Below are 24,034 nucleotides of genomic sequence, written 5' to 3'. Positions count from 1 at the left end.
GGAAAGAGAGAGAGGAGAGCTCAGAAAATATACTGGTGCAAATCTCATCTCACACTTTATGGTTTCACTTTTCCCCCCCTCATAAATCAGCAGCCTAGCAAAGCCTCTATATTTCTACTGTGCTTTCTGCCCACTCCTGAAATGTGGAAAAAAGTACACTTTAAATCACAGGAGAGAAGGCTGCTGGCCATCCCCCTGCTGTCGCTTCTGAAGCGTATTTCTCTTTAATGGCCCTCACCTGATACATCGCCTGGAGTAGGGCTGAAACGATTCATCGAGTTACTCGAATAACTCGATTACAAAAATTACTCGAGGCAAAAACCCTGCCTCGAAGCCTCGTTAAATTCCTATGACGCGCACTATACGCGCAGGGATTTGATTGTTCCACACGGACCGTTGTTCAGGAAGCACACCACTAGCGCGTGAATCGTGATACATTCTGAATTTAGCTGGCGCCATGGCGGAGTCAAGATATCCATAAATGGCAGAGAATGTCTAAAGTTTTCAAGTAAAGTTTTGGGATCATTACATACTCAAAAAGGAAAAGAACAAGCATCTGAACCTAAATATCCACTCCATGCTGTTTCATCAAGCGTCAATAAAGTAGGCTAGGCTATTTATCAATCTTTCTAGCCTATCTATCATCTATCTACGTAGCCTATAGCCTACATTGATGTTGGCTGATTTTAATCACATACTGTATTTGTAGCGATGTCATGATAGCTTGTTTAGCTTTGATGTTTTTAAGTAAGTAAACTTATTCACGTTCAATTGCAAGACAGTATGCCTAAAAAATAACCCCTCACACACATGCATGCACCCTCATCTTTCCTCACGCACCGCACGCGTGCACACACACACACACACAGGTTGCGAGGTTACCATAGCAAATAGGCTCACCCCAGAAATGATTTTTTAGTAGCCTAATGGTAAAATTATTTGTTAGTAGCCTAATGGTAGGGTATTTTTTAGTAGCCTACTGGTAAAAATATTTGTTAGTAGCCTAATGGTAAATGCTGCAGGTGTAGAAATCTACATAAAACAGATATTTATGTTGATGTCAGGTCTAGATTACAGCATGAAACTTGTAGGCTACATATAAATACATTAAATTGCTTTCCCTCTTCTCCCTCCCAGCACTTCACAACATAGTATGGACAGCTTTGTTCGCCCAGCTAAGTCATGCACAAGAGGCTGCAATTTTACAGAGAGCATTTTGAACATTATTTAATTGATGGCACTGGCACTTAAAAACACTTAATGGGTAAATTGCAATAAATAGGCTTAGTTTTGTAGCCTAATGTTGGAGTTAGAATAAATACCTCTGTGCCAATTGCTTGATCATTTTACAGCCATGTCATTTTTGTTATGCATTATGTGTTTTGGTTGTTTAAAAATGCCAAAAAAAATCAGATTAATCGATTAATCGATTGATAAAGTGCTAGATTAATCGATTACAAAAAGAATCGATAGCTGCAGCCCTAGCCTGGAGCTTGCTTGAGAGATCTATTTCAATTTGTTTGGGTTTGCCATGCGTACAGTGCAAAAGGCACTACAGCATTATATTATAATTAAGATGGTTTTGTTGGTGTTAAAACTAAGTACATTTTTTATTTTTTTTTCTTGAATGGTTGTGGCTTTATTAACCAACATTCTCTGCTGCTGCAACTCCTCCAGCAGCCACTAGGTGTCACATGCGCAGAGCTATCAGCAGCAAACTAGTGGGAGAAAAAACTACTAAACACCTAAAACACTACAAAAAAAAACTACTTACTAGACTATATCAAAATGAACAACAAGCTGTCATCTTTATAATACTGCTCTGGTCTAAAGTCTTTGGATGCAGCTTTTCAATGATGTGTGATGCAGCAATATTGCATCTAATGCCGTCACTGTGAATGGTTGCTGTGTTTTATACAATGTGTTCAGCCAATCATAATCAAGGACCGGAACTATCCGTTTTAAAATAGGTTTTAATTACACTGGCTTTGTTGGTGGTCAAGTACTGTACATTTGAAAAGATAATTCTGTAACTGCTGAGTGAGTCGTGACTGTGACTGATGGTGTCCGTACCGTGCAGAACTGGATGCCGCGTACGCTGTTGCCAAGCTTGTCCAGAGGTGGAGACCAGCACATGATGCCCATGACGTTGGGTACCACCAACAGGATGCCCCCAGCCACTCCAGATTTAGCTGGCAAGCCCACCTGAAATAGACCGACAGGGGAAACGTGTGTGAGGAGAGCAATACTATTACATATTACCACAAGGTGGCGTGCAACACCATTGTCTTTGAATTACGTATACACAGCATAAACATATAATTGTTTGTCTGTTATCTCTGTGTCTTGTTATGTTGCTCTAATGTAATGTCTTCATTGCATGCAGTGTGATGCCCAAGATGAGCGTCCCTCCTTGGAGACAATAACGTTCATCTGATCTGATCTTAACACAGTGGTAAGACTGGAACCGAGTCGGTGGCAACATGAGAGTGGTGTTCTACGCTTCTGAGTTCTGACATTCCATTACAACTCTTCACATCAGCGCCGACTATTACAATTCAGTTCTGTGTTTGTTGCCGTTACTCAGTCCATGGTTCATTGAATGCTTGTCAGTAAGAACTTGGGCGCCAGTGTGTGGGGGGCAAGTAACACTTCCTCTTGGAATGTCTCATGTCAGCCACAGTGTGCAATGGGGCTTACGACCGGAGGGGAGCAAATGTGTGCTACATTCTAAAAATGTAGCATGAGGGTGTGCAGACACTATTAAATGGAGGAAGAAAAGGGGGCTTCAGTTAAAACCAAGTCCATATACTAATGAAGCTGTGTGACAATGAAACTACTTGAACTTGAACTTGAACTAATGAAGCTGTGGTGAGTGATATGGTGTGTGTGTGTGTGTGTGTGTGTGTGTGCGTGCGTGTGCGTGTGTGTGATACTCACGTGGAAAGCGAATTGCCCAGAGAAGTCGTACATGCCGCAAGAGTGCATGAGACTCAGTGTGTTCCGCACAGCTTCAGGGTTTAGCACACGCTCTCCTGTGATTGGACAGAAGCCACCATTGGCCAGCGTGGCCGCCATGACGCTGGCGCTTTCACACGTCACCTCAATCGAGCACAGCTGAGAACAGCAACACACACACACACACACACACACACACATTATGATTAACATTATGATTAAGATACACACACACACACACATTATGATTAACATTATGATTAAGATACACACACACAAATGAATGATGCAGAACTATTTCATCAAACACCTCAACACACCACATCGATCGAACACAGCTGACTGGCAAAAACACACACATACACACATGATTTAGAGACCATACACACACGTGTGTCATGTTAATCTGTTTCATCACAACCTTAACACACACACACACACACACACACACACACACACACACACACACACACACACACACACACACACACACACACACACACACACACACACACACAAAGACTTCTAGTGAAATTAGCCCACTGCAGTGGAGCACCCACTTCAAGGCCATGTGTCACTCAAGCAGTGCTTGCCATAGAATAATAACTGTGCCTATTGTGGCTAGTGGCTAACGGGCTGGGCTAGCATGCAGTAGCCTGAAAGGCTGTGGGTTCAATTCCCAGCCTCTACCGTTGCCCTTGAGCAAGACATGTAACCCTGAGCTGCTACTGTATGTAAGTCGCTTTGGATAAAAAGCATCTGCTAAATGAATATGAGAGCAGCCTGAGCTACCCGGACTCACCTGGAAGTAAAAGTCCAGGATGGCGGTCATGTCCGTCCCCTCTGGGAAACACTAAAAATAGTAATAGAAAATAGTCAGGAACCACTCAACAGTGAGCTGCAGCTCGGTACGGAGAAAGATGCTGAAGGCCAAAAGATATACAGAGAAGATGAGAGGAGCAGGGAGGAGAGGAGGAGAAGAAAGAAGGATAGACAGATGTAGGTGAGAGAGAACAGAAAGGAGGAGAAGAAAAAGAGAGATGAGATGAAGGCTGTCAGAGCCAGAGAGTGCAGGTGTCTTCACCTTTTTCTCTTTCAAGTAATAGCCGATGGCAAAGTTCCTGTCACCAGACAATCGCTCCGACTGGAACCTGTAGAGGTCGAAAGAAGGAAAGAAGTTGTCAGAATAAAAAAAAAAACTGGGATTTCACTTGGTGTGAGGGCTCATCTCAGACTAGCCATCCTGAAATCTGAGGATGTACACAAACGTCCTGGCATAAAACACCTGGCATAAACACACATACACACATTTGCTGAAAAAAGCTTTATCAGGAGAGTACTTACGTGGCATTACTGAAGCCTACATATTCATTTCCTGCCAGCTTATTCATGAAGTTCATGACCTGCGGAAGAACCCCCATGACTATTAAACTCAACCTACGTCACAAAGCGTTCATCAATCGACTGATATTACTTATGTGAGTACACTTACATAATCAAACTTCTCTGCGTTGCTTGCTCCTGACTGGAAAACAAAAAAGAGAGAGGAGAAGTATGGATTAAAGTTTCACACACATACTCACACAGACACCATATAAACACAGTATATCTTACAGCGTACGTCTAACATTACTACAAATGTGTACCACTATCGCTAGAAATCAATTTAGCCGTACCATTAGCCAGAACACAAAAACAAGATCATAAATCCTGAACAAGACGACATTAATAACACCGAGAGCAGTGATATGATTAATATTTCATTAGACAGACATCACTAATCAAATTCTATGACTCAATCATTTGCTTCAGGCGGTCTGTGTAAAATAGACTGTAGTTAGTTTGGGGGGTGTATGGTGAAAGGAAGTCCACAGACTCAAAATACAGGGGTTTAAAATGAAACTGTTTCAACGTAGGACAGAAAATGGCAGTGTGCGTGAGCAGGTTCCAATGTATCCAATTATAAAACGTGTGTATTATTCATGAATTCATAAATCTTTTCTACATTAAAAAGCTCACATCTGCAAAATAAGTAAGGCAGAGATGATCGTAAACTATGGTAAAACAGGAGCTATGGTGTGAAGCAAATACAATGAGTATGTTTGTGAATGCGTTTGGAAGTTAAGCCAACCGTCTCCTTTCAGAAGACTGTTTTATTTAAGTACACCAATGTTTTTCCTAGCACAATCACTAGTGCCACTGCAGCAAGCATGAGGCACAGGATGCAGGTACTATACGCAAGGCAATTAATCAAAATAGTATATTAGCATGAAAAAGTAGTATCCTCCTTACTACTAACAGTAGCCATAAACTACTGTATGCTCTGTAACTGAATATTCTACCATGCAGTTGCATTCTATGACAGAATGCGATATATATATATATATATATATATATATATATAGTTTTAAAATACAGTTATGTTTAGCTTTTACAGTCTGGCCAATCACATGTCTTTCCTAGTGCAGAATACTAGAGGGCAGTATTGCACTAAACTGATAAGATCAGTAAGCTCACACGAGAGAGCTATTTTACACACCATAGAGAAGAAATCTCATTAGACATGTAGGTTTATTGGGAGTGGTTGATGTCTGGATAATGTGAAAGTTGTTAGGTTGACTGGGGATTAAAATACAGGATATAGGCTAGTGCTAGTTTTTCAGTTATACAATGCTAATATACTTAGGGTGATAGCACACACTTCAGTGATAAAGTGTGTCTCTTAGAAAAGATGCACCCTACATAGGATGCACAACTTCAGATCTAAGGAAACAGGGCTAAGAGTGTGTGTGTGTTATTAGGAAACAATGTGAATGATTAGTGAAAAAACAAAAAAGCAGATTTTCTTGACTACTACAGATTTTTAGACTAAAGCGTATCCTCTAGTCACCTATGATCCACTATTTTTCAATCTTTTTTTAATGCAGTCAATCTTTTTTCAATGCAGGGGAAAAAACAATTGAAAGGAAAAAAATTACCAACGTCATTGACCTGTTGCAGAGGTCAAAATTTCCCACAGATCCTAATGCTGCAAAAATATATTCACAACACATAAAACCACAGAGGAAGAACCTTGACAGAAAAGCACATTTTATACAATTTTCCAAGGTTAAGCCTGAGGTCCACAGTCCACACACACATACCCCATGCAGGCCTTGTGAAGACACATCTACCACTACTCTACTGCAACAGACCAATCAGCCATCACACAGCCAGATGTGGGCCAGGGGACAGGAAGGGGAGGGTTATAGGCCCAGCCCAACCATGCAAGAGTGCCACCTGGTGGTTAGGAGTATATGTGGGTATGAGGAGAAATATGGTACTATGCAGGCTATGCAAAATTTTGATTTCCTGTCGACGTTTCTTAACTGCATTTAATCACTGACTTAGAGCAGACAGATACATTACTAAGGCATTGTATTATTTAAGAGAGTTCATATTCTGTAAAATTCTGGCCTTTCCTGGTACTGCTCTAGGAGGGGAAGTGGAGGAGTGAGATTTGGTGGCGTGGCAAAACATTATTACGAACGTAACACGGCAAACTGCACAGCCGTTTAATCCGGCGCCTGCACCGTGCCCCGCTCAACCGGGAGTGGCGAGGGGAGAGAGAGAGAGCGAGCCCAGCATTACACTGCTCCCTGTGATGGCAAGAGTGCGAATGAAGGGAGAGACAAAAGATGGAGAGATAGAGAGAAAAAGAAAGAGAGGTTGCAGGCACACTGCACTTTCACTTGATGCTGAATGCACAACACTGCCTGGCCACAGTAAGGGGACCTGGTGTGTGTGGAACTCGGAACTTCCTCATCATTCCGGGAACTCTTACAGGACTCTGCTGTTCCCGGAGAGTTACGACCTGAACCAAAACTGGGAGACAGAGAACTTGGAATTCTAATTCTCTCCAGCTTTTATCTACGTGCTTTATCAAATTTCACAGAATAATGATGCCATCTTTGACATATAAGATATCAACTTTCTTGTAATTGTTTTTTATTATTATTATTACTTTGTTTTGTTTTTGGTGGATAAACCCAGTTTGGTAAACTGCTATTTTAAGATAATAATGTCCAGATATTGTGGCCAAGCAGTAATCACTGGATACCATTTTGTTTTCCATCATATGCTATAAATCATAACTAGACAACTAATAAATGGATGTTTAACAATTTTATAGATTTCACGAGAGATTAATGTCTAGTCTGTTAGAAACAGAGGAACAGATGAAACGCAATGCCCAACGGTACGTCTCACTGAGTTGAAGAGAGAATGCTGTTATTTGTTGTGAGGATATTAATATAGGCTACATCAACAGTTAACCAAGACAACGTACGTGTCCTCTTTTGGCTACGACTTCATCTGAGCACCTGTGAGAGTTGGGATGATTTTCTGCAAGCAAAGATGACTGGTACTCAAAAACTCATTCAAAACTTTTACAGTCCCATAGATGCAATGTCAGGCCCTCTGTGTGTTTGTGTAAAGCCAGGACATGACCAAACGCACTAGGACAGCTAAGGCAGAAGTAGAACATCTCTGTCAGTCATGAATGTCACACCTGAATGTGAAGCGGAATGTGACCTGGCGGTGTGGTCTACACTAGAAGAACTAGAGCAGTTCAGATCTGAATCAAAATTGGCTTTGCCAGCCCCGGAACTTATAGAGAGGGATTGCAGGTAAAGGTGGCACCAGCAGTGCCACATATAACAATTCAGTTGACTTCAGAGGATCAGGTCTACGCACTACGCAGACTCTTGACTTCAAAACGGCAGGTCTACGCAGAGTGACAGTAGATTGAAAAGTCTGTGTTGTTTCACGAATCAGGAATGAAATATGTTATGAATCATCAACTCCCATGGCTAACCCTGCCTGCTGGCATCTACGATGGCGTACTTCCGCCCCAGGGCTCATGCAGACTAGCGGGCACAGATTCCTGTGCCCCCCCCCCCACCCACCCACTCACCCGCCTCCGCCACCTCCCCGGCTCTGCCCCACATGGGCACCACTCAGCCAATCAGCAGGGGGGCGATGTCGACCTGCCGCAACCTAGTGCCCACGCTAAAATAAATCCCTCTCTCCTGATGATTATTCATAACCTTAATCGCCAGGCCAGCAAGCCCCTAATCTGAGCTAAAGTAAACCCCCCTACACACACACACACTTCCACCCACCCACCCACACACACACACACACTACACCCCCAAACCCCTGAATGAATTAAACATCCCTTCTCATTGTAATGCTGAAATCACAGAAGGTGGACCGGAAGGTTGAGGGCAGGAATTAATACGAACTGGAGGTCACAACGACGCTCATGTTACACCGGGCATGATGCATGTATATCCCTTATCTGCACTACAACATCACCTTACAGTGTTCAGCTGTTTATACACAGGAAAAGAGGAAGAGGAAATGACTTACCTTGATGAGAGAGGTGCAGACAATAGCTCCAGCATTAACCATAGGATTGTGGGGTTTATCTGTTAGGAAGAAAAAAGAAAGAAAGAAAATATAATTTACTGTAGCAGTATTACCGGTAGATTACATTAGATTAGATTAGATCAGATTCAACTTTATTGTCATTGTGCAGAGTACAAGTACAGAGACAACAAAACGAAGTTTTATACTGCACTGTGTACTGGGATGCACAGTCCAGTATGGAGTCTAGTGCTCAGATCAGATACCACCGAGGTTACGTCACACGCAACGACCTCTAATCTGCTTAAGGGGAGAACATGACCCACCAAAATGATATAAAAAAACAACGACACAAACACACACTCTCAAACACACTCTCTCTCTCACACACAAGCACAGCACAGAACTAACTCAATGGAAAACAAAAATGTGTGTACCACTGGGATGTGTGAGTCCAGCAGCTCCTGCCCAGAGTGCACAGGAATGCAGGGCAGCTCTAGAAGAGCTTTAGCCAAAAGTCAACACACACACACACACACACACACACACACACACACACACACACACACACACACACACACACACACACACACACACACACACACACACACACACATACACACACACACACACACACACACACACACACACACACACACACACACACACACACCGCCTCAGCCACTGTCCAGGGCAGGCAGCCGGAAATTCTGCTGATTGAGAGCTCTATCAGAGCCCTGAGGCACGGCCGATCCTCCAGATGAGAGAACGGATGCAGACATAGCTAGTGGACTAGTCTGGAGTAGCTAGTGGACTAGTCTGGACTATGTGTGTGTATGTACGTCTGTGTGTGTGTGTGTGTGTGTGTGTTTGTGTGTGTGTTATGAGTGTGTGTGTGTAGTATCTACGTCTGTGTGTGTGTGTGTGTGTGTGTTTGAGTGCGTGTGTGTCTACGTCTGCGTGTGTGTGTGTATGCTTTTGTTAGTGTGTGTGTGGCCACTCACCTTCCTCGTTGAGGAAGAGCTTGTTGAAGCGCAGGCCGCTGGGCTCCTTGCCGATGAAGCGGTGCACGTACTCGGTGCCGTGGTCATGCACAGCGATAGCGTACTTCAGAGGCTTCACGCACGACTGCAGACAGAACGGGACCTTGGTGTCGCCCGTCGTAAATCTGAGAGAGACGATGTGAAAAATCAAACATTGTTACACACACACATACACTGGGTGTCTGACAGGACAAGAGCCGGGAGCCAAATTATCGATCAGACATTCTTACACACACATACACCCTGGCACAGACAGACACACACACACACACACACACACACACACACACACACACACACACACACACACACACACACACACACACTGTGAAAAAGAGAGGTCCAATATTAACGATCAGAGATTCTTACACACACTCACATACACACACACACACACACACACACACAGACACACACAGAGTGAGTATCTTCTGACCTTCTGAGACAGGGCTACATTGAAGGATTAGTCTTTGATAACACACATTCTGATGATAGACTCCTACAGACATGCTGACATTAATAATAATAATAATAATAATAATACTAAGCTTTATTTGTATTATAGCACCTTTCATACACAGAATGCAGCTCAAAGTTCTTTACATTTAGAGCATTTAACACAATAATAGAGAAATAAAATTGTCATAATACAAACAAACAAACAAAGCAATAAATAAAGATACAAGTGAGTTGACTAAAAGGTCTCGTATACAGGTATGTTTTCAGGTTTTTTTTAAAGATGTTTACAGAATTTGCCTGTTTGATGTACAGAGGCAGGGTGTTCCATAGCTTCGGTGCATAATGAATAAAAGCAGCTTCTGCGCTTCGCTTGTGGAGAACTTTGGGCACAATTAAAAGATTAGCAATGGAAGATCTAAGGTTTCTTTGTGGTTAGAATAGAATAGAATAGAATAGAATATACTTTATTGTCATGCCTGCATGAAAATGATCTTACCACGGTTGACGGTGCTATGCCATTAAGAGCTTTGTAAGTTATTAACAGCACCAAATCAATTAAATAGGAAACAGGGAGCCAGTGCAGTTCAGCTAACACAGGGGTGATGCGCTCTCTCTTCTTGGTCATAGTTAAAGTCTAGCAGCAGAGTTCTGTATGAGTTCTAATTATTTCTTTATTTTGCTTTTTTGGGAGATCAGTAAAAAATGTTGACCACACACACCCACTCAGCTTTTATCTATGATCAGGGTTCCAACACCTTGGTTAAGATAAAATTCAAGGACCTTTCAAGGACTTTCCAGGCCCAATATCCTCAAATTCAAGGACCTAATGTGTCGATAAATTTCAAGCGCGGGCATGATTAAATCATTTTACCTCAACAGACTAAGGATACCTTGTCGCAGTTTTCTTTAATTTTTGGTCATATGACAGATGGTAGGCCTTCTTCTATTTTTCATGTTTGTGTTTTGCATAAAACTGAGCTGAAATAAACTTTTCGATTTTCCTAAACAAGTTAAACTCCGGGCAGCCGTGGGCAGCTGTGGCCTACTGGTTAGCAATTCGGACCTGTAACCGGAGGGTTGCCGGTTCGAACCCCGACCAGTAGGAACGGCTGAAGTGCCCTTGAGCAAGGCACCTAACCCCTCACTGCTCCCCGAGCGCCGCTGTTGATGCAGGCAGCTCACTGCGCCGGGATTAGTGTGTGCTTCACCTCACTGTGTGTTTGTGTGTGTTTCACTAATTCACGGATTGGGATAAATGCAGAGACCAAATTTCCCTCACGGGATCAAAAGAGTATATATACTTAATACTTAACTCGTTACCATGAACCTGTTGGTGTATTCATCGATATGTTAAATTAAATATTTGGGCAACAAGCACTACACGTGGGAAACACGCAGAAATCAAGCTGGCCGTGTAGTTCTAACCAACGTAAATCAGGCATGCGCATAGGATATTGACAGAAGTGGTGGCGAAATAATGGAAATAATGTTAATAAGCGGACGGAATTGTATGGAATTTTTTCCTCAAAAGGAAATTCAAGGGCTTTCAAGGACCTCCATTTATTTTTTGTCTGTTTTCAAAAACTTTCAAGGGCATTGACATTTTTTTTTTCAGATTCACAAACTTTCAAGGATTTCAAGAACCCGTGGGAACCCTGTATGATATACACACTGAAGCGGAACACACACACACACACACACACACACACACACACAAACACACACAAACACACACAAACACACACACACACACACACACAGTTTGTATCGGCAGGACACATCCATTTGCGTTCAGGGTAACCTTTACGTCAGGCTATCCAAGGCTACAAAACCCCAGTTGTACAAAAAAAACCACCTCATCTGCAAATTCATACTCATCACATTACAAAGACAAACCAAGTGTGTTATGCGTTGAGTGTGAATAGTGACCTTGTGTTTGTGTTTGAGTACAGTATGTGTGTGAGTGTGTGTTTGTGTGTGTGTAGTGACCGCTTGAGTGGGACAGGTGCAGCAGGCCATCTCAACCTCTGTCCATCCACAATGTGTGTGTTTGAGTTTGTGTGTGTTGCAGTATGCATATCAATGTGTGAGTAGGTGTGTGTTTAGCTGTGTGTAATGTGCAGCAGGTCAACTGCCCTCTGTCCGTCCACAATGTGTGTGTTTAAGTGTGTGTGTGTGTGTGTGTGTGTAGTGTGCAGCAGGCCATCTCACCTCTGTCCATCCACAATATGTGTCTTTGAGTGTGTGTGTGTGTTGGAGTATGTGTATCAGTATGTGCGTGTGTGTGTGTGGGTGTGTGTGTGTGTGTGTAGTGTGCAGCCGGCCATCTCACCTCTGTCCATCCACAGTATGTGTCTTTGAGTGTGTGTGTGTGTGTGTGTTGGAGTATGTGTATCAGTATGTGCGTGTGTGTGTGTGGGTGTGTGTGTGTGTGTGTGTGTGTGTGTAGTGTGCAGCCGGCCATCTCACCTCTGACCATCCACGGTGCATATGGCCACCCCCCACAGGTCTGGACTGAACTTGGCTAGCTGAGGGATGTAGTCAGCCACCTGCAGAGAAACACACATACAGAAAAGATCACTACACACACCCAAACACACACATTCACAGACACTGATACACACACACAAGGTCAATACACACACCCAAAATACACACTCACACACACACACACACACACACACACACACACACACACACACACACACACACACTCTGATACACACACTCAGACATACACTCCAACATACAGTAACATTCACATTTCAACACACACTCAACAGCTTGCTCTGCACTAGACAGTATAGCTTTAAGACTGGCCCAATAGGAGTCTAATACTCAGGTGGAGCAGTATATTTTTGGGCTTAAGGATAGAACCTAATAGGTCGTTCTCAGGAGCCAATCACAGCACAGTTGCAAACAAAACTTCCCTGTTAACAGGAACCTGCAAAACTTTGCAAAACTCCTTTCCCTCCTTTAGACGTGAGAGTATAGTTAGAGCAGCTGGTGGATCTTGATGCGAAGTCACGCTGTCTCTTCTTTGATGTGAATCATTGTAATTAAAAATCTGTTCCTGATTGTCCTACCAATGCCTGACTGTCTTCCTACCATTTCCTGACTGTCTCCATTCATCTGTGGTATCAAAATGACCATCAGGCAAAACCAGAAGCAAATCACAGCACAAAGCACAGAAAAGTTGTGAACAGAGAACTTCCCTGTTAATAGGAACCTGCAAAACTTGGCAAAGCTCAACAGGGCGGGTCTGTCTATGCGAATCATCCACCAACAGGATCCATGGCCTCTTTTTAGGGGAGACAAAGACGACTGGGACTCACCTTGCCCCCGGACCGCATTCTGGCACCCTCGTAAATTTCGTCGATGTGGGAGGTGAAGGACTGGAAATCTGGGATGACAAACTTCTTTCGGAACGCCTGAGTGAGCAGCACAATGTTGCTCTGGACACACCTGACCACAGAGAGACAGAGAGAGAGGGAGGATGAGAGAGAGAGAAAAAGAGAGAAAGGGGGAAATTAGTCTCCCTTGTAGACATGTCAGACTCTAACTGGAGAGACATGATGTGGAGTTTTATTCCTAGTGCTGGACTTGCTGACCTATTGTAATAGTCTCAGGAAGAGACAAATAGTCACACTGAGAAAGAGAGAGAATTTTAAACAATGCTTATGACAGCTTGAATTACTAATCCTCAACTTATTCTGTATGTACAAACAATATTATGGGGTGTTGTGGTGCAGCGTTGCATTCATGTTAGCATATCCAGCACTTTATACCCAGTCGGCCCCGGGGACCAAATCCTGAACATTGCAAATCATTTTAGGTCGCGTTGGATGAAACCATCTGCTAAATAGCTCATTGTTACCTTAAACAAGGTCAATGGCAGAAACAGGAATGAAGAACAACTTTGACTACAGTGAAACATCCTTGCAGAATCAGTGTAGTTTCTGCTGCCTAAGTGAGTGTGTTTATTCTCAGTGTTTAATGTTAAATAGCGTATCCATTTACCCGTTTACTAAAAAAAAGCAACTTTGACTACAGTGAAACATCCTTCAACAATCAGTGTAGTTTGTGCTTTATTCCAGAGCTCATTTATTCTCAGTGTTAAAGATAGTGAATGTGTTTACTCTTGGTCGGTGTTAAAGATAGCGTACGTATGCGTTTACTCTCGGTTGGTTTTAAAGATAGCCTACATGTTTACTCGCCGTGACAGCAGCTCACACTGCCCTCGGTAGAAGCTCCGGAAAACACACAGGCACTAAATGGGCTGCTGTCTCCTGCCTCATTAACCTGCCGACTGACTCCCACACTGCTGCTAGCTCACAGGGAGAGAGTGTGTGTGTGTGTGTGTGTGTGTTGGGGGGTATAAATCTCACTCCGGCCATTAGAATGGAGCACACGAGAGCGTGCACACACACACACACAATCTAATAGGACTATTAGGGCTGTGTTCACACACACACACACACACACAGGCTATTAGAATTCAGTCCTACATGTTAGGGTGTTATTCAGACTGCAAACATGGGCAGGGATTGGTTGGTTCCCTGAGCACGTGTGGTCCAGACGCGGATGGCAGCTCCCTTAATCTTAGTGGTTAAGTGCAGGAAGCTTTATGGGTTAATGTACGAGTGACCGTACTGGTGCTACATATATGCATAAACAGCCTTTTTATATCACACACCAGCTGTCATGTTGTCTATACGGCAAAGGGTTGAAGGACTCTCGAAGCTGCTTTTGTAAGATGTTTTATCTATGGGATATTATTATTATTATTGTGTGTGTGTGTGTGTGTGTGATAAACTAACTTGGTGCAGTTATGCTGTTGGTTATAATTTGATTTACTGAATCCTACTGTTATATGTAGTCACATACCTTATGACTATGTGGCGTCGGGTTGAGCGATTTGTAATGCCTGGACATTAAGGTAAATATATGTGATGATGATGCTGAGTTGAGCGATGATTCATACTGCCTTTGCTATGAAGGTTAATGTATGTGCAGTCACGTTCGCTCCCTTTGTACACTTGAGCGATTCGTACCGCTCATGCGTACTCATCTCCTGTCTCAGCGTTAGTAACCTCCAGTCTCCCCACCCCAAATCCACCCCACCCTTCCTCGTCCTGAAAAGAGGGGGAGGCAGTTGGCCCCCTACCAGGAGCCGCTGATGCCCGCTGGAGAGGAGCTGTAGCTGGGCAGGAGTGGGGGCAGGAGTATAGCTGCAGGAGTGGGGGCAGGAGTATAGCTGCAGGAGTGGGGGCAGGAGTATAGCTGCAGGAGTATAGCTGCAGGAGTGGGGGCAGGAGTATAGCTGCAGGAGTGGGGGCAGGAGTATAGCTGCAGGAGGGGTGCTGCACCCTGGCAGCGTGACTGGGGATTTGGAGCTGTTTTCCAAGCTGTCGCTGAAAAGGGTAACGTGGGACATCACAATGTGTGTATGTGTGTGTAAGAGTGTGTAAGTGTGTGTGTGTGTGTGTGTGTGTGTGTGTGTGTGTGTGTGTGTGTGTGTGTGTGTGTGCTGACATTTAGACACTGACACAGATGCGCAATCTGAAATGTGACTTTCTCTGTCTCTGTCACACACACACACACACACACACACACACACACACACACACACACACACACACACACACACACACACACACACACACACACACACACACACACACACACACACACACACACACACACACACACACACACACACACACACACACACACACACACACACTTGAACCTGCGTGGATCCACATTTAGCTGTCCTACTCTCATTAGAGCCTCATTCTGAGCGTTTAGCATAATGGGCAGAACAACAACAGAGTGCTGCCGTCCGATAACATCGACACACACGCACAAATACGCCTGCTGTCTGATAACATCCACACGGGCACAAGCCAGTCCCCCAACCCTGTGCATTATTAAAACCCAACTAGGCCCAAAGCCAGTGGACTGCAGCTAAGATGCATCAGCGACAGCTATTAAATAATTGAAATGACACAGGAATAAAACACGGGGAAAAAGCAACATTAAAAACTGTCCATGATCATGGCAAGATGCCCACGTGCTCAGCTAGATGACAAGGAGGAGTGGATTTGATGCATGTGATTCCATCACAGCGTATGTGTTCCACATACAGTGCTAATGGACATACAATCTAAATCAAGTGTAAGAAGCATAAGTGCTAATAAATGTGAATCAGGTTTTTAGGCAAAGTATACTTGCGTATACAAGGAATTTGGTCTCTGCATTTATCCCATCTGTGAATTAGTGAACACACAGTGAGGTGAAGCACACACTAACCCGGAGCAGTGAGCTGCCTTGCTACAGCGGTGCTCGGAGAGCAGTGAGGTGTTAGGTGCCTTGCTCAATGGCAGTTCCGTTCCCACTGGTCGGGGATCAAACCGGCAACCCTTCGGTTCCAAGCCCAAAGCCCTAACCAGTAGGCCACGACTGGCCAGTATATATATATATATATATACACTGTATACCTGTGGAGATGTATAGTAATGTATAAGAATGTGTACATACACATCACTTACAACAATTACACCTCTCCTGACACTAAACATCATTGTGTTTACATTGTACACTGTACTCGTCTGTCTCATGCATATGGGCATCTCACCACATATGAACCACCATGGTTATGTCAGACAAGATTTCCTGGCCATGGATGTGCCGGTCTTACTTTTTGAAGAGGTGGCGGTCCAGAGCTCCGTCTGAGGTGGTCTTGAGCGTCACCTTCAGCATCTCCATACATTCCTTCAGTCTGGGATCGCCCGTCCATAGCCCTGTGGCTTTCAGAGCCTGAGAGAGGGGGAGAGAGAGGGAAGGGGAGGGGAGGGAGAGAGAGAGAGAGAGTGAGACTGTTACTATCGAAGGTATTACAGCAATATTATAAATGTGGAGACAGAATAGCCTAACTTGGGTAGACCTAGCATTTAGTAGCCTATGGATTTGCGGTGATAGCCAAAACTAATGTGAATCGCGGACTATCCTACAACCAAAGAAAGTAAAGGAGATTATGTGTACCTGCGTTAGCCAAATAAAGGACGGGACTGCACCCTTCACAAACCGTAAAAGTTTATTAGTTTTACAGTTGACTACAGTTGGCAGTTCACTATCAGTCCACACAAACAATTCTGGTTTCCTTGCACTAGCCATGTTCGTGTTGAGTCGTGTTGAGATGGATCCGTTTGGACACAAATATTCTTGATACAGTTCTAGGGAAGACGGAGGACAAAAAGATCGGTTTGGTACGTGTGGACTAGCCCTTAGTCTCCCTTGTAGACATGTCAGATTCTACCTGGAGAGACATGATGTGGAGTTTTATTCCTTGAAGTGCTGGACTTGCTGACCTATTGTAGTAGTCTCAGGAAGAGCGAAACAGACATGCCACTTACATAAATAATAAACAAATATCAATACACATCATGAGATCTACTGTCTGTTATTAGATTCCTGTATTGCTGCATACTGACATTTGAGCATGACCACAATTACCTAACAGTTGTCATGAATTAATTTAAGGGCATTTTCAGACCAAATTTGGGCAATTTGTACTGTATCAACCAAACCAACAATAGGCTGCTTTAACCTCACCACCACCACCTGACTCTGAAATGGGACCACAAACCATAACAAACCAATCAACGTAAGCTACGGAAGGCAAGGGCGGACAAACCTTACACGATCATTTGTCTTGTATTGTGAGCGCCTCTCGACCCTTCCCTAGCTAATGGAGATGGGGTTTGTTATGAGCCCGTTCGCTGGCCTATATCTGGGTTACGAGGCGACAATTGTGACAGCCAGTGGTGATGGGTAATGAGGTCTACAGAACCTGGAGTGGAGCAGTGATTCATACTCTCAGCGTTTCATTGCCGAGGGGAAGATAGAGCCATCACTGGGAAATGGGATAAAACAAAGGCCGCCTCCTGGCAGGGCTGTGGCAGACTGGGCCGGGCTGACGGGCGAAGATGAACGAGAGGCTGCTAACAGGGAGAAATAAATGGTGTGCATCCGCAGGACCTGACGGAGGAGGAGAGAAAAAGGGAATGTGTGTGTGTGTGTGTGTGTGTGTGTGTGTGTTGGTGGGAATAGATGGCCGATTGGCGACACTGAGTTATCGTTTCCAGATGGCCGACTGAGATATTAGCAGGGTGGCCTTGCGTGACTACAGATGAGAGAGGACCACAGGAGTCTTCTAAATGAGAACCCACATCGTCTCAAGGGTGTGGACTATGCAGCAGTGTGATCTTATCAGGCAATAAGCATTTGCTTCAGAAACGAACACCTGATGGTTACAAAAGAGGGGTTTAAGCTACTTAAAGGTGTGGGTTTTTGAACATTCATAAGATTCCGTTCCGCAACAATTCAAGGTTGTAAAATTTTATGTTGAATTCAATGAACCCAGATATTCTTTAGAACGTTCATTTTCCAACATTCAAGGGCATGAAGACTTTGTCATACTTTGTCAGACTACATCTTTCCCAAACTTCTTTGAGGCCTGGACATCTCAAACTTTTGAGGTCTTCGTGCCACTTTGTTGTATTAAATATCGTTACTTCTTAGCCTGCCTATGTTATACGTGCAGCTCGAGTAGTTTTAGTTTCTCTCACACAGACTCACACATACATTGAATGGGCACTCACAACTACCACGTAATTGTCTGCCTCTTTGGTTGATAACACCACATTAGAAAGAATTTCCTGATCAGGAAAATGTTGTTTTTCTTTTTCTATCCGCCCGTCGTTCCATGATACCATTTAGTTGTGCCGCAAAATTATCAGAAGAGTGGTAGAAGCACCGAACGTAATTTGACTCTGGACCAGCAGTCTCCTCGCTGATTTATGGTATGGTAAGGTAAATGCTTGACGTCAGATAACAGGTCTTCAGTACCATTCGTAAGTGTGAATTCTAGCTCTGACCGTGGTGAACTTCAGTACCTTCAGTACCATTCGTAAGTGTGAATGCTAGCTCTCACCGTGGTGAACTTGTGTGCAGGGATCTTCTCCTGGCCCTCTGCAATGGTGTAGAAGAGAAGGTCTTCCAAGCTGGGTAGGATACCCGCCTTCCTTCTCCTGGGAGGTGGAAATAAAGGAGAGAACAGAGAAAGAGAGAGACAGAGTGAGACACTGGATGCTAACCGCTAATGATAACTAGGCACAGTGAAAGCAGTGAGGAAAGGGGATCTGCAGCAGGGCACATCTGTATCAGAGGAGGAAGGGGATAGGCAGCTTTAAAGTATAATGCTGAGAGTGGTCTTACTGTAAAGCAATACTGACACTGGTTTAAAAGTAACACTCAGTTTCTGTGGAATAGATTTCAACCTCTTTCTTGTTTGAAAAATGCCAGCCCTTTAGAGGGGGGGGGGGGCATTCTCAAATAAATGAATTAATTATTATTAATAATAATAAATAATACATTAACAAAATAATACTTAAAAGAGAGTAACTCTTAGTGGAGGTTTAGTATGGCGTGAGAAAACTCTGCTACAGTATTTTACAGAGTTCAGGGGTCAGGGAACCCCTAGAACATTGAGGGTTAGGTGTGCACTACAGAGGCTGGCATGGTGCAGTTGGGAATCCATTCCTCTCTGAGGAGAAGAGTTAGTGTGTTAGAAAAAAGGCCTTGCGTTATAGGAAAGCAACCGACCTGGGGCCCAGGCCTTTCATCCAAACTGCAAGGGCTTGAACCGGTAGTTTAATAAGAAATATAAATATAGACCGTAGGACTTTGTTACAGGCACATCCAGGAAGACCCAGCTATTGGGTGGCATTTTGAGTAAATAAATGCTCCAGGGCGGTGTCAATCCCCTAGTCCTAGTGAACTCACTCCGTTCACACAACCCGACCCATCTCATAATTCCATCTTTCCTACCCCTTCCCCTCTTCTCATCTATAATAACTTCATAATGTGGCAATAGATGGGGCAACTTCTTGAGCAATGTCTCTGGGTAACCACATAGCCGGTCCATGTGTTCTGGTTGGTTGTGTTCAGGAAAAAGCGTGCCAGAACAATAGTACAGAAGAACATTACCCAGCAACATTGCTCAAAAAGATGCCTCGAGGATCATCAGCTTGGCCCAATTGTGATGTCATTCCTGGATGGCCGGAAGGCTGAGGGTTGCTGGGATACATACGGACATCAGAAAGGGTGGGTCAAGCGCAGAGGCTTGCAGGGGGGGGGGGGGGGACATTTCAGGGTACACAGAATAAACAGCAGTTCGCAGAGAAGAAGCGGATAGGATACAACACTACAGCTACTGACGTAAGAAAAGAAATAAACAAAATAAAAAATGTATATATACTTACAGACAAATGCAAAAGCAAGCAGATCAACCAAAGATGGGGGGAGGGGGGGGGGAGAGAAAATATGCACAGTGAATGAGTGACAGCACTTGAGCAAACGACAACAAATTCAATTACACACAAATTCAATTACACACAAATTCAATTAAACACAAATTCAGTTACACACAGTCAAACAGACACATTCAAAAATGGACACCTTTTTCATTGACACAGCATGCATTAATGAGGATATCTGAAACACCACAACCAGACGCCATTTGCATGTTACCTGTCATAAGATTCATACGTAATACCAACTTTTAAATACAATCCAAACATCTTTATTTATCGCTAGTATTTAAAATAAATAGTTTTAAGTTAGTATTGCTGGCATGAATCTAAACCGAGGGTGCTTGCCTCTGGACGTATCAGATCAGTTGTGGACCAGACAGACCCCAAATTTAGGATGACCCGGGACATGTTTGCTCTGAGGAGCTCTCGGACTAAGAGCCATGAACCCGAGACAAGTGTTGGAGAAGGAGAAGGAGTTTCTTCATCTCTTGCCTATCCCCTGCATTACCTGGAGAACATCTGCAAGGTCACTTCCTGTTTCCTGTTTCCTCTCTCTCTCTCTCTCTCTTTCTCTCCCCATCTCTGGCTCTCTCCTCTCTTACCTCTCCTTGCGCTGCTTGGCTAACAGCTCAATGGCCTGTGTCTCTTCCAGATTGCTCTGGCCCATGTCTCTGACTAGCTGTTCAACATCGTCCGGGTTCTTGTACTTCCACTCTAGATCAGACGCTGCCAGCATCTCCGAGGCCTGCGCTGACCCGATCTGCCTGCGAGAGTCATAGTCATGGGAAGAGGCAGAGCCACTAAAAGCTCATACAGGTAACAATCAAGGACAGGTAACGCTTAAGTCAGATTGTGCACCGTGCTTTTAACATTTCAGTAGTGATGATAAGCGCACCATAAGAAAAGAGACATCCGTATATTAGGGCTTAAAGCTAGGACATTGTTGTGCCTTCAATAACCAGCACTTTTCAAAGCTGCAATATATAATTATCGATCTATATAAAATTATCTATCTATATATTTTCAAATCTTAAAAAGCCCAGCCCATGACTGAATTCTGGCATTGAACCTGAGAGATTTAAGCCCTGGCACTCGACAGAGTAGACTGCCCACTTTTAAACAATGCTTTTTAGCTCTGTACGCAGTCAAATGATCTATATCACAGCTGCACATATTGGATTAACATATTGAGCTTGTGATTGGTGATCTATTGGAGCTGCTGTGTGGCACCTGCAGGCTCCTCATGTTGGCTCCTCCTCACCTGTCCTCCTCCTCGTGCTCCATCATGAGGCTCTCTGCCTCCACTCTCTCGTTGACCTCCCTCTCTGCTCTCCCCTGCGCCTCCTCCAGCGCCTCCTCTCTCTTTTCCCTCTTTCGGCCCCTGCCTGTCTCTCTCCCTGTCTCTCTCTCCTCTTTTCCTCCCTCGTTCTCACTGCTCCTCCTGGCTCGTTTCTGTTTCTCTGCGGCCTCCTGAGGCCATCCTCCTCCTCCTGACTGCTGCTCATTTGGGGGTGATGCATCTCTCCTACGCCAGCAGTAAACCAGAGGTCACACAGTTCAGTCCAAAATGAAAATATGAAACACAAACAAACAAGCAAACAAACAAATAAATAAATAAATAAAACAAACACTTAGATCAGGTGAGACTCCAAATCTATTCCTGACGTCATTTTTGGATTTATTTATACAATACATGTTTGCAGAGCTGACCTGCAAAGAAAAGAAACAGAAGAGAGAGAGAGAGAGAGAGAGAGAGAGAGACGGAGAGAAAATGAGAGACGGAGCTAGAGAGACAGACAGAAAGAAAGAATGGTTCAACATAGAAGGAAGACAGGAAGCAGAGAGAGAAACAGAGAGACATGGAATAGAAAGAATGAGAGAAGAGTGAAGCATAAAGAGTGTGAGAGAGAAAACGTGTACAGTGAGTGCACACACACACACACACACACTGGACATGCACCAGTCTCCCTGCTGTGCTGCCCCAGACTGACCAGCAGTAGCAGCTGTGGCATGTCGGGTCAGTCAACTTGGCATGCGAAGAAAGTAGGGCACTACGGCCCCACACACACACACACACACACACACACACACACACACACACACACACACACACACACACACACACACACACACACACACACACACACACACACACACACACACACACACACACACACACACACACACACACACACACACACACACACACACACACACACACACACACACACACACACACACACACACACACACACACACACACACACACACTACCCACCACCTCAGCCCTGGCTAATGAGCCCTAAGCCTGCCTCCCCCTGGACCTCCCTAGTGCCACTGATCCCTGCTAATACGACGGCTGCATGCCAAAAAGTCATCTCCGGTGCTATTTCTGTTCCCAGGACAACACACACACACACACACACACACACACACACACACACACACACACACACGCACACACACACATCAACGCAACCACTATTACATGTTACTTTAAATCTGTGGATGTAACTATCGTGTGTTGTGTTGGTTAATCTCTCTCACACACACACACACACACAACAGCAAGCCCGGAAATGAGGGGTGGTGGAGGTCAGCACATTTACCACGAAGAAAGAGTACTTTCCCTTCCCAGGGATGAATGAATTGCCTTTGTCTTATTTCTCCATCATGTTCCCTTCTCCAGGTTAACGACGTCTCATCCCCTCCCACCGGCTGCTTCCCTGGGAGATGTGAGCGGCACAATCCATCGCCTGATGACAGGAGAAAACCTCCGGTCAATTCTGTCCCTCTTTAACAAATCTGCACTCGATATCTCCATCTCTCTTCTCTCTCCACTCACCCCCTCGACTACAGAAATTATGAATGAAAAGAAAATAAGAAGCTAATGGAAAAATCACTGGACTTTGAGTTCGCAGAGCCATGGCTTGACCTGAACGTTGGCCTTTGCCATTGGCGTTATTTGTTTCTCTGGTATAGTCAGGCTGATTGGTCTGGATTTAGAAGTGCTGACCAGGAGAACACCTGACCAGCTGCAGCAAGCCCTCAAGTTGTGTGTGTGGTTGTGTGTGTGTGTGTGTGCGCCCGTGTGAGTGTGTGTTTGTGTGCACGCGTGTGTGATTGTATGTGTGTGTCGAGAGAGCTCTCATTAGTGCAAGTGCCCCCTTGCAGCAAAATGTTTCGCCCAATGCCCAGTTCATTAAATTAGCATTAGTTTGTGTGGGTCGGTATTAATGCATTGCATTGCACAAATGCGCATTGCGTGCCATACAAATCAGAGCCCATAGTGTGGCTCTTCTTTGGAGAAACGGTGTGGCAGCTGTATCCTTAGAAGACAGACTCTGGAAGACTTTACTTGAGCCTGACTGATGATACAGACCCAGTGACTAACATGAATCTTTTAAAAGTGAAAGTCATAGAGCTTCTCCCTCTCTCTCTCTCTGTCTGTCTGGTCTTTGTTCTCACTCTCTCTCTCTTTGTGTCTATCTAGGAGCACCAGTCCTCGTTCTTCTCTCTCTCTGTCTGTCTGAGAGCCTATGTCCTTGAGTGAGGCAGCAGAGGGCCCTTCACCAAGACGTATGACTATTTTTTCATCGTTGTCACAATCCTGAAAATGTGGGATACCTATTTGGAATTTGGGGAAGAGTGCCCGTCTTATGTTTTCATACTTCTCATCTCTCTCTCTCTCTCTTTCTCTCTCTCGCTCTCTCTGTGTCTGTCTGAGTGCCTACAGTATGTCCTTATTCTCTCTCTCTCTTTTTCTTTGTGTCTATCTAGGAGCAC

The 24,034-nt window shown here is 44.3% G+C and overlaps 1 protein-coding gene across 5 annotated transcripts in view; it reads right to left on the bottom strand.

Annotated features, from left to right (window-relative positions):
* LOC143142555 (glutaminase kidney isoform, mitochondrial-like) overlaps positions 1–24,034 on the bottom strand; it is a 40,881-nt gene that overhangs the window by 10,064 nt on the left and 6,783 nt on the right. For 3 of the 5 annotated variants that reach the window (XM_076303511.1, XM_076303514.1, XM_076303515.1), the window contains exons 2-13: positions 18,868–18,964; positions 16,573–16,691; positions 13,205–13,334; positions 12,339–12,418; positions 9,372–9,535; positions 8,371–8,429; positions 4,451–4,483; positions 4,303–4,361; positions 4,043–4,109; positions 3,761–3,811; positions 2,941–3,117; positions 2,074–2,205 (exon numbers count right to left, since the gene is read on the bottom strand). In XM_076303511.1, the coding sequence (XP_076159626.1) occupies positions 2,074–2,205; positions 2,941–3,117; positions 3,761–3,811; positions 4,043–4,109; positions 4,303–4,361; positions 4,451–4,483; positions 8,371–8,429; positions 9,372–9,535; positions 12,339–12,418; positions 13,205–13,334; positions 16,573–16,691; positions 18,868–18,964 (1,168 nt within the window). Of the gene's footprint in view, positions 1–2,073; positions 2,206–2,940; positions 3,118–3,760; positions 3,812–4,042; positions 4,110–4,302; positions 4,362–4,450; positions 4,484–5,936; positions 5,979–8,370; positions 8,430–9,371; positions 9,536–12,338; positions 12,419–13,204; positions 13,335–16,572; positions 16,692–18,867; positions 18,965–24,034 lie in introns of those variants that run through there. The other 2 variants (XM_076303512.1, XM_076303516.1) reach the window with 2 other exon arrangements.

Source organism: Alosa pseudoharengus, unplaced genomic scaffold, assembly GCF_046254945.1.
Source record: "Alosa pseudoharengus isolate Yale_2024_CS ecotype anadromous, Long Island Sound unplaced genomic scaffold, YU_APseudo_1.1 YU_APseudo_1.1_scf_24, whole genome shotgun sequence".
NCBI classification, from domain to species: Eukaryota; Metazoa; Chordata; class Actinopteri; order Clupeiformes; family Clupeidae; genus Alosa; species Alosa pseudoharengus.
Note: the sequence above shows the minus strand (reverse complement) of the source record. Positions and strands in the feature narration are given on the sequence as shown.